This window comes from Amphibalanus amphitrite, unplaced genomic scaffold, assembly GCF_019059575.1.
Source record: "Amphibalanus amphitrite isolate SeventyFive unplaced genomic scaffold, NRLGWU_Aamphi_draft 000035F_arrow, whole genome shotgun sequence".
Classification (NCBI taxonomy): domain Eukaryota; kingdom Metazoa; phylum Arthropoda; class Thecostraca; order Balanomorpha; family Balanidae; genus Amphibalanus; species Amphibalanus amphitrite.
Genome location: NW_024881531.1, coordinates 1,317,145 through 1,328,776, shown reverse-complemented (window position 1 = coordinate 1,328,776; position 11,632 = coordinate 1,317,145). Strand labels below are relative to the sequence as shown.

Below are 11,632 nucleotides of genomic sequence, written 5' to 3'. Positions count from 1 at the left end.
ATGCGCGAAGCATCTTAACGAGCCACAATGAAACATTTGTGATTTGACATTGTTCCAGCTGGTATCCAAGACGCGTTTGATTCAGCATTTCACCCAATTTTCAGTTTTCCTCACGGTTTCCTCACTTCTGCTGGAAGAGGACTCCATAATCTTTATTCTTACTTCTGACGCTTCACCATCTTCATCCTCAGCTTTTTCAAACCGTAAATAAGGGGGACCGGGGAAGAAGGGAATTTCATCTTTCATACGCAACGCCGCCCAATAATGAAAAACACAAAAAAAAAAATAGTCACGGTGACTATAAATATGAACATAGTATTAATGTAATATTAACACCACATTAAGAATAAAATAAATAATATCAAATGAATATGAAACTAACTGTTGCGCCGGTACGGCATGTGGTAAATCTCTTCCCAACCAAGGCCATATAACCATAACCTTCCCAACCTTGGGCTGTGAAAATGCAGTTTTATTCACCTCGGTTTTTTGCTACGGACCTCGTGCCTACCGGCACTCGGTCCTCCGCACAAAAACCTCGGTGAATAAAACGCATTTTCCCAGCCCCGGTCGGGAATATATATTATCGTTGCTGACGTCTGTGATTTACCTGATATTTTTACTCTTCATCCAAGAAGCGAAGACTTAATTTAAGCATGTGACCCACTGACTTCCATACTTTACCTAGACCGCCATCTTGCCGAACACGCCGTGCCCACACTGGCGGCCGGCTGGGGGGCAAAACATCGTGTGTCAGCATTGTGGGTATTGGCGTTTGAGGTGATTTAAAATGGTAAAATCGTGTGCTGCTTATGCGTGTAGCAACCGACTAGGTGCGGTAAATGAAGATGGAAGCAAGGTGAACTTCCACAGGTAAGATTTTTAGGATTAATGGCTTATTTTTTTAATTATGCAGCGATTTATTGAAGCATGTTTCGTCACCGAGCGTCTCCTGGGGTCATTGCTATTTTGTGATGAATCTGCGGACACAAATAGTTTGAATCCATTTCTGGATATTTCTTTCACCTTGAATTTATATTGGATTAATTGAACGAAAAAAATATATTACTGGCTTGCCACTATTGGTCCTGGAAAACAGTTTTTGCTGCTGATTGTGATGTGCTGAGGAGTGCAGGATGTATCTTAAATGATTTCTTTCATTGGTATTTGTGTTAAACTGACTAAACTGTTTTCTATATAATTTTCTGATATTTCCAAATATATCTTTAAAAAACTTAAATGTAACAAGACCCACCACCATTGTACATATTTTGTAATCCTAATGCCTTGCCGTTGAAATGGTACCTAGGTAGGTACTGATCATCTGGTGGTGATGCACAGTATCACTTCTTTTTATGACAATACTAGCAATTGGGGCACTATTCTTGGAAACTACCCTGGCAGATCCAGGCAGGGGTTGCATGGGCCCTGCTCTAGCCCTCCCCTATTTGTATTCCACACGTGACTAAATATTTTCCCTTCTTGTTGTTGATGTCCATTGGGCTCATCTAGCTATAGTATTTTAGCCTTTTTGGTATTTTTTTTGGGGGGTCCGCTTCTTCACAAATGTGTAAGCATGTTCAGTAGGGTGACAGCTATTTTTACATCATTTTTTTTTCTTTTCAAAATAAAAAAGGCAGTTCATTTTCTGGTTCTATTTACCTTTAAAAAAATAACTCCAAAGTTACAGCTCGATACAATAATTTTAAGGCGTGCCTCCTCGCGCTTAAAGTTGAACACCCAACACGTTTGGGCACATTCGTATTCTCCGCATTTGTCTCGGGTAGAGTTGGTAAAGTACACATTTGCGCTGGCAGAGCTACCTCAAAAGGACAACCGTAATCCATTTAGACTTATAGGTAGATCGAGGGGCAAGTAGCCTTTGCCCCATCGCCCCTAAGTCGCCCAAATTCCGATAAAACTTGGCATATTTCTTGCTTTTTAAGGAAAACAAAGCAACTCTTATTAATATTGGATTTGCTGTTTGTTTTTTATATCAAATTTATTTGATAATAAAATATTAATTACAAAGGTCATCCTTGATCAATACTCGTACTATACTTACAACTTTTGATAAATGTATAGTTCTTGTAAGATAAAATTTTACAATTGTACCCATATTTTCAAAACCACCTCCTTTTTCAATACAAAACTATTTAAAATATGCTAGCATGCTAAATTGTCGGCAATAACTGTACAAATGTCTTTAAATAATGGTCTTGGGAGCGTCAGCAATGAAGCAGAAGCAAGCAGAACCTGAAGCAGAAGCAAACATAATATATGAAGCAAGCAGATGCACACAAACGACCACTGAAGCACTTCAACGCCATTACCTGCGATGATCACGAATTGAGGTACGTATACAGCTCGGGGAAACTTGGGAGCAATGTGAACTTTGTGTAATGTAGCCTTAGATCTTATCGTGCCATTAAAGAGCATCATTTATATTTCAGAGAACGTTGTTGTATGCGTTAATTTCGCGGTATTGATACATGTATTTACCCTATCTGGTCCATTCGCAGATATGGCGACTCCAACAACGAGGAAAAAGACGCTTATACCGCTTATCGGCCATCCTGATGACAGATTGATGAGTGGAAGTCAACTGCCATCACGCGGTGAGGCCCTCCGTCGTCTCTTCCATATCATCCGTCACGACAGGCAGTTGACTGTGAAGGCCGCGGCTGAATGTACCGTCGGAGAGATACTGGAGGTCTGGAATATCGCCCGCATCCCTACTCATGAACGAAAGGTTTGTGTAAGTAAGCTGATATCTCTTCATGGCCACTGGCGCATGCTCATGCGTAATAAGAAGAAAATGACGCCCGGTCCAGTCGCTCGGCGCGAGATCTGGAAAAAGAGTCTGGACAATCTTTTCGATATTGCACACCAAAGGGCCCTCGAACTAATGAAGAACCATGAAGACAAAGAGTTCCTCATTGCACAACGTGAGGAGGGCCGCCGAGGAAAAATGATGGGCGTCGATCGGCAGCTGACTGAGCTTGAACGGCGGCAGTTGAAGCGCGCCTCCGAAGCCAGCGATCGTAGGACTCGGGAACAAGAACGCACGTCGGAGATCAGCACTGTTGAGCTCTCGTCTAGCTCCAGTTCCTCAAGTCCCTGTCGCAAGTCAGCGGTGTCTGATGCTGATGACGAACCTCAACCATCAACTTCTGCCACCTGCCCAGTGCCGCCGAAGCGCCGTCGCGGCAGGAAGAAGATAATTTCGCCAACCGTCGCCGCTGCCCTGGACCGCACAGGAATCAGCGACCGCCAGACAGTGTATGTCTTGTCGGCGGTGGCCGAGACACTCGGGCACGACGCCTCTGAACTCATTGTGAATCGAGAGTCAATCCGGCAATCCCGGCGGAGGCACCGGAAGCAAGCCGCTCAGGACATCAAGGCGTCATTTGCGCCAGACGTTCCTCTCGTTGTACACTGGGACGGGAAGCTGGTTCCCGACACCATGACCAGTGGAAGCAGGAAAGTAGACCGTCTTCCAATTTTGGTCTCTGGGGACGGCGTCGCCAAGCTGCTGTCCGTCCCCAAGCTCGAGATCGGCAGTGGAGAGGCGATGGCAAACGCTGTTGTGGAAGCCCTCAAGGATTGGGGGATTGCAGACCAGGTAGTGGGTATGTGTTTCGACACGACGGCATCAAACACAGGCCTGCGATCAGGGGCTTGTGTGCTGATCGAGCAGCAGCTCGGCCGCGAGCTGCTGCCTGCTGCCTGCAGGCACCACGTGCTTGAGCTCATCGCCGCGAAGGCCTTCGGGATCTGCCTCAACACCCCATCGTCTGGGCCGGATATCCCACTGTTTAAACGGTTCCGGGACAAGTGGGACTGCATCAAGCATGACGAATATGCGCTTATGAAAGACGACCAACTCACAGACATCATCAAAGACTCCCGGGACGACCTGATCGCGGGTTTCAAGCTCCATCTGTCGCAGCACCAGCCTCGTGACGACTATCGTGAGCTCCTGGAGCTCTCTATCATCACGCTCGGCGGGGTACCTGACCGTGGCATTCGATTTCGACGGCCTGGAGCTCACCACCACGCACGTTGGATGGCCAAAGTAATTTACGCCCTAAAGATCTACCTCTTCCGGGGTCAAGCAGGCCTCACCGCCAAGGAGAACGCCGGCATCCTCCGATTCGTCAAGTTTGCCTTGTCGGTCTACATTCCCGCGTGGTACACCGCGCCGAGCCCAACATCGGCCCCTAAGAACGACCTCGCCCTTCTGAAGACGTTGGCCGGGTACGAGGACAAGTCCCTCGCCAAGACGCTCCTCAGCGGCTTCGCCCGACGTCACTTGTGGTATCTGAGTGAGAGCCTCGTCCCGTTGGGGTTCTTTGACGAGAGCCTACCACTGCATGAAAAGCGGGCCATGGTTGAGGCCCTCGCCTCGAACGAGGGTTCGGAGGACATCACCAAGCGGGCAGTCGTTGAGCTCAGCGCAGACCTGACGCAGAAGACCCTCGCAGACTTTGTGACCACATCGTCGCGGACGTTCTTCGTCACCCTTGGAATTGACGACGGCTTCCTCGAGACCGACCCTGCCGAGTGGCATGACGACCCCCGCTATGTCGCCGCAGCGGGGAAGGCCAACGGCATCACGGTGGTGAACGACTTCGCCGAGCGTGGCGTCGCTCTGATGGAAGCCTACAATTTGACCCTCACCAAGGATGAGGACCAGAGGCAGTACATCCTGCAGGTGGTGGAGGCACACCGTGGGAATTTTCCGAACGCTAACAAAGGCACCGTCACCCGGCAACTGCAGTAATGCGCGATAGCATTCGACCGCAGATACTCAGAGTTGTCAGGAGGTCGAAGTTTTCCAACTGCCACAAGACCCATTGAGACTTTTTATCGTTTTACAATACATCACTAGTGTCGTGTACCAGTTTTTGTTTTATAATTGCATCGTTATGAACAGCTGAGAAACTCTGCTTATGGTTTACATACCATAAAGATATGTAACTGCTGGCCCAATGGCTAAAAGCGTACACATTCAAGTTGGAGGAGGCACGGTTAAATGTAATCCGATCGGGATGAAACTTTGCATGTGATGTTTTTATGCTATATGGAACCATAAAATTAACTGCCTTTTTGCTTTTTCGAAAATCAGAAAATAAGTGTCACCCTAATGTTCAGTGAATGTGTATGCAAGAGGTTTGAGAACACTTTCAAGGCACTGCTCATTTAATGTAGGGTGATATGCCCCTTACCTTTGTTGCAATAAAATTGATACATTTTATTTGACATTTGATCAAGTTAATGCTCCCTGTTATGACCTATAGCCTGTATGGTTGGATGCTTAGGCAATTGTATGTGATATTCTTATTTCCTGGTTTCAGGCTTCCAGCTGATCCAGAGAGGCTGAAGAAATGGATACATGCCATGAAACGGAAAGACCTCACAGTGGAAAAAGTGGTGAAGGGAAGCTCCTATCTGTGCAGTCAGCATTTCATAGAGGATGATTATACACAAAACGAAAAGAAACGTGTGTTGAAGGAGGATGCTATACCTTCTATCTTTGCTTTTCCGGAGTACATGAGGGTAAAACATCAAAAGAGGAAGCCCTCTGAAAGGGTTGCAGCCTCAAGCTCAAAACCAGAACCTGCACAGCTACTTGCTGATCATACCTATCATGGAGCAGAGAAGAGCACCAGTGATTTGGAGAAAAGGGAAGAAGTGCTGGTACAGAAGCTGAAAGGTGTCCGAAAGGAAAGAAAACTTCTCCGCCAGAAGGTGCAGAGGCGAGACGCACGTCTAAAGAATCTACATGCGACTATTGCTGCTCTGAAAGAGAGCAACCTTGTGAGTGGTGACATGATGGCGGTCTTGCAGGCTAGGTTTGAGAACCCAGTGGTGGCAAGTCTATTTCAAAATGAAGTTGTGAATGCCTCAAGGAAGAAGCAAGGTCGCCGGTACTCAGATGAGATCCGCCGGTTCTGTTTGACCATCAACTACTACTCGTCCCGTGCCTACAGCTTTCTTGCCAAAAATTTTGCCTTACCCAGCAAGTCATCGATGAAGGATTGGACACGGAGTGTGGACTGCAATGTTGGAATCCTAACCGAGGTAACCTCAAAGCTGAAGGATCTTGTCAAGGCTGGAAAGATTGATCCAAACTGTTCTCTCATGGTTGATGAGATGTCCATCAGAAAGGCAGCAGTCTACAGTCACACCGAGGACAATAGAGGTGGCAAAAGATGAAAATTTTGGGAACCAGACTCGAACCAGACCCGGCTGGACATTTCTGGAACCAGTCGGACCCGGTATTAGTTGGAATCGGAACCAGTTGGACCCGTTCCCCAAAAGTCAATTAATACAAACTACGGTATCATTAGTTGCATCATGTAAAACAGCCTATTTCCCACTGGGAATACTCCTGAGCTACTGTGTGCAAAGACACATTCACTTCATTCACTTCATATTTTGCAATAATGTGCAGTGTGCAAGATGTATAGTTTATGGTGGGACCCGGTTGGACCCGTCAGAAAATTTTCAGGAACCGGTCTGGACCCATATGGGTCCAGACTGGTTCTTTGGACCGGGTCCTCGGGTCCACAATTTGCCACCTCTAGAGGACAAGTTTGTAGGTCATGTTGACCTTGGTGCAGGAGATGTTGAGGATGGTACACTAGCAACAAGTGCTCTCATGTTCATGGCTGTGGGCCTGAAGGGCCAGTGGCGCCATCCAGTGGCCTACTACTTAATGAACCATGCATCAAGTGAAACACTGGCAGAACTCTCAAAGAGTGTACTCTGTGAACTGGCTGAAGCAGGACTGACTGTGAGGGTGATGGTGGCTGATGGACTGAAGGCCAACCTCACAATGTTTGCCAACTTGGGTGCCTCTGTGGATTTCAAGAAATTGAAACCTGGTGGCAAAGTGAAAAACTTCTTCAGTCATCCATCTACTGGGGAGCGTGTGTATATTCTGCTTGATGTTGTACACATGATCAAGCTTCTCAGAAATCTACTGGGCGAGTACCATACCATCCTTCTAGACGGAGAAACGATCTCATGGAAGCATATACAGGTGGGTTTAACTGAGTCTGTTTGCAGTTGCAACAAAGTTTTTTCTGATGGGAATATGTGATCCTAACAGATTTCATACTTTCTGTCCAAATCATAAGGGAGCTGGATTAGCGTAAGATTAATAATGGGAGGGGTCAACATTACGTTAAGCATGTTTTCTTCCATTCCACTCTCTGCCATGCACATACATCACATCAAGACAAGTTGGTGTGTGAATTTTTGGCCTCATTTAATTTGAATTATGTAGGTTACTGAAATCTTTGTTATTTTTACATCATAGTATTTTTTTTTAAATCATTACAAACTTTTGTATGAATACTGTTGCAAGCATGCAGTTGGATATGCAATTAGAATCTGAAAACCAAAGGGGGGTCTGAACTCTTGAGTTGATATCCAATGAAATGCACCTATTCTAACTGTTTTGATCTTTACTTGATTTCAGGCTCTGTATGATCTGCAACATGAGGAGGGCATCAGGGCTGGCAACAAACTCTCCCGGAAGCATGTTGAGTACAGCCAAAACAAGATGAAGGTGAAGCTGGCTGTACAGGTTTTCAGCAGTTCTGTTGGAAAGGCTCTGCACTTCTTGGCAGATGCTGAGCATCCTGGCTTTGAGGAAGCTGGTCCAACTGCCAAGTTCCTTCTAACTGTTGACAGAGCTTTCGACTTCATGAATGGCAGCAGTCCATTTGGGAAGGGCTATAAGGCTCTACTCACCCCTCAGAACCTTGAGTAAGTAACTTGCAGTGCTGCTATGCATTGCTGTCAGCAAGTGCACTGTAATAGGATTTTGGGGTCCACCATTTTGTTTTATTTGGCTGGTTATCCAAGATATTGTTATACTGTTTTGACATGCAGCTGTGTCGCGGGTTTTCCGAGCATCCCGGCCGTCATTTGGACTTTGGAGTTCACAGCCATCGTGACTGATAAAGACGCTGTTTTTTGCATTGCAAGCTGCATCGTTGTTTCGTGTTGTGACGTTTAACGTTAGTTGTGACTTGATAGTTGAAAGTATTTTTTCCTCAGGATACCTACTGAAATTAAAGTGAATAGTTTTTCAGAGATATCCAAGACGATAGAAACGTAATAAAGAAGTCATAAATACTGTCAATTACTTTATTGTATAATTACCTACTGTAATTAAAAAGTAACTGCAGTAGATCTAATCTCTTGAATGTCACCGAAAATAGACTACTACGTTTTAAATTATTATGGTGTCGTACATATTTGTTTTGCCGAATACCAGGCACAGGCTTCGTTACCATGTTATATTGTTGTGCCATTAGCCCTCCCCTCCCTTTCATTCCGTCTCGCTTTTCGCACAGGAAAGTGACGCAGAAGACTAGTTCGTGGCGGGTATTAAAATAATATTATGTGTCTGTTTTATGTTTCGACGTGCGGTATTGGACGAGTTCGCCGCCATGCTGCAGAGACTGACAACTGTGGATGGCCGACCGCTACTGCAGACAAAGCGGTACACCGCCATCCTGGGACTCGTGCTGGCATCCCAAACCACCATCGACGTCGGCGAGCTCCTGCTACAGGAAGCTGGATTCTCATTTGTTCTTCCTTATCGCATGTCCCAGGACCACTTGGAGCTTCACTTCGGGAGAATCCGTCGGATGGGTGGGCTTAACAACAACCCAAACGCAGCGCAGCTGAGACAGGCAATGCGGAAGCTCATCTTACATAACTTTATAACCCCGTCCTTTTCGGGCAACTGTTGTGTGCGTGACGAGGAAGACGACGGTCTGCTCACGTGGCGTCGTCCAAAGAGTCGGGGAGTGACTCCTGAGGCTGATTCGGGTATGCCTGCGGTAGTGCAGCATGTGCTAGGGCAAACCGTTCCATCAGACTTCCTGCAAAACTGTACTGCCTACGTCGCGGGTTATGTGTGTCGAAAGTTGGTGGAGGAAAAGCGTGTGCGCTGTGCTGAGTGCATTGAGGCTATCCAAGCCAATTATCGTGATCCTCCGCCAGCCGAGCTCATTGAGCTGATCAAAGTCCGTGACAACGGGGGCCTTATCGTCCCTTATCGTCCCTTCGGCTCTGAAGCTGACAAGAAACGGGCATGGGGACACCGGTGTTTCGCAAATTGGGAGATCTTGGCGGCAGCGAAGAACATGATCTCTCGCGCTTGTTCTTGTGCGACTCACAACGGGGGCCATCTGACTAAAGTGGTGCTCTACGCATGAAAATACAAAATTTCAGTTCATCCTCTTTCTTTTGAGGCATCATTTGCCTTAATCGGTGAAATAACAAGATCACACGACAAAAATAAAAGAGCTTCAAGACTTCTGGGACACCCTGTATTTATTGACCCCCCTGGCGACAAATTGGGGGGCTAAAAACAAGAAAATCATCCTAAGCTAATACATTCGATAAAGAAGCTAGTATTTTGTGCAAAAAAAAGTTTGAAATTTTGACTAAAAATAAGTTGGGCACTAATGGGTTAAATAAATACTTTTGAAATGCATTTACTAATTAATTTCACAAAAACGGCTTGAAATTTTACAACGTCAAAATACTTATTCCAATTTCCAACATGAAACCACCACTATAATTCTGGATTACTTGCTTACAGAACCGTGCGCACAGTGCGCGCAGTTTTATCGTGACGTCAGAGGGTGCTTCCTCAGTGGCGCCCCCTGGCGGGGAACACGTGCAAAAAGTCCAGCTCTTAGGCATATCCGTCGCATCGGGCGGCAATCCTCTGAGCCGGCCAATCAGCTGGCGGCCCTGGCCCTGTTTCACCGGTGATAGCAGCACGCTGCTATCACACGTGTCAAATTGGATTTCCATGGAAACATCAACAAACCATGCCGTCGTCAATTTGTGTGATGTCATCAAATATTGCTGCTAACATCTTCACGGCCGTGCGAATGTATCAAATGCATTCAACGAGACAGCAACTCTGTTCCAAACGTAGCTATGAAAAAGCTCACGGATTACACGAAACGTCATTAGTGTGACGTCATCACATTACGTCAGCTCACGCAATTTGATAGTAGCGTGCTGCTATCACCGGTGAAACAGGGCCCCTGTGTCTGACGCGGCCGCGGCTCCGGTGGACCGGCCGCTCCTCCCCTACCCGCCCGGCCCCCCACAAGTAGCGATAGGAAGGGAGGGGAGGTCGGCAATGGCGTTGGAAGTTGGAACAATGAATGATTGCATATATATATATATATATATATATATATATATATATATATATATATATATATATATATATATTGCAATTTCTCACACCCACTATATCCGATCGGCGTTGCCACCAAGTGTGCTGGCTGGGGGAACGGTACCTTTGTTGAAGTTGTTGGGCTAAGAATTGATGTGCTGCTTCAGCTCCTTTAATCCAGCACTACATGTTCACAGCACCTCAATCTCAACTGGAAAGGAACATATGAAATATTAGATCACAAAGTCAATGCATACACAATAATGATGAGGGTGCTTGCTTATGTTTTTGACCCATGCCCAGGTGGGGTGGGGGTCTCAGAAAAAGATTTGTCATGGTGGTGGTGGGCAGGGCTGCGGAGTCGGAGTCGGAGTCGGAGTCGGTCGGAGTCGACAGTTGTGACCGGAGTCGGAGTCGGAGTCGGAGTCGATTTTAGAAACCCGAGCCGGAGTCGGAGTCGGAGTCACCGAAAATCTGTCGACTCCGCAGCCCTGCTAGGTCTGCGGAGTCGGAGTCGGGAGTTGGAGTCGGTCGGAGTCGGAGTCGGAGCTGGTTTTTGAAAGCCGGAGTCGGAGTCGGAGTCGCCGAAAATCCATCGACTCCGCAGTGCGCAGCCCTGGTGGTGGGGGTGTTGGTATTAGTATATATTAGGTCCGAGTGGACAATTGTGACGCTGTTAATACAAATATGTAACAGCAAACATTTTCGGTTTTAGGTTAGGTTAGGTTGTAGGTTTGTAGGTTTTAGGTTTTATGTTGTAGGTTTGTAGGTTAGGTTAGGTTAGGTTAGGTTGTAGGTTTGTAGGTTGTAGGTTGGTAGGTTGTAGGTAAATAAGTAAGGTTAGGTCAGGTTTGATTATATTTTTCTTTTATTTCCAGGACATATAAGTATCATTTTTGGATTCAGGATGTCAAATAATGTAAGAATATGAAAACTTTATCTTTTAACAGTCACTCGGACTTAATGTATACTTTTACTGGGGTATTTTGAGCCGAGTACAGCATACCTAGAGGATGATTTAGGAAAAGCAGATATGAAGGAAGGAAGCATCCGCAGATGTAAGGCTCGCCCGGCAGCCAGTGCACCCTTATATGGCCTTGAGTGCACCACTAAGGTGTGCTGCCTCTGCCAGGCCAGGAAGCTAGGACAAGGAAGCCTGCATTGTGACAAGTGACACCACACTGGATGATACCAAAATATGTTTAAAAAAATCAGTGAGTTTCAGAAAAAGCGACAGATAGCTTTCTATAAGATCTCAGTCCCACGCACAAGGGGGAAAAGCTCAAAAAATTGAGCGCTCAAAAAATTGAGCGGGCCCCATTATGAAGGAATAGGCGAAACGATGGTATTTTACAATGCCTTTAGCGTCACACTACGGCAAATATCGTATCCAAATAAGGTATC

General features: G+C 46.3%; 2 protein-coding genes across 2 annotated transcripts in view; both read left to right on the top strand.

Annotated features, from left to right (window-relative positions):
* The first annotated feature begins 783 nt into the window (after window positions 1-783).
* LOC122371295 (derlin-2-like) overlaps window positions 784-11,632 on the top strand; it is a 34,561-nt gene continuing 23,712 nt past the window's right edge. Inside the window, exon 1 of the mRNA XM_043347509.1 lies at window positions 784-873. The gene's annotated coding sequence lies outside the window, so the exon portion shown is untranslated. The remainder of the gene's footprint in view (window positions 874-11,632) is intronic.
* On the top strand, window positions 2,147-4,887 carry LOC122371216. Its single transcript, XM_043347369.1, has one exon. The coding sequence runs from the start codon at window positions 2,525-2,527 to the stop codon at window positions 4,784-4,786; it is 2,262 nt and encodes a 753-aa protein (XP_043203304.1). The 5' UTR covers window positions 2,147-2,524; the 3' UTR covers window positions 4,787-4,887.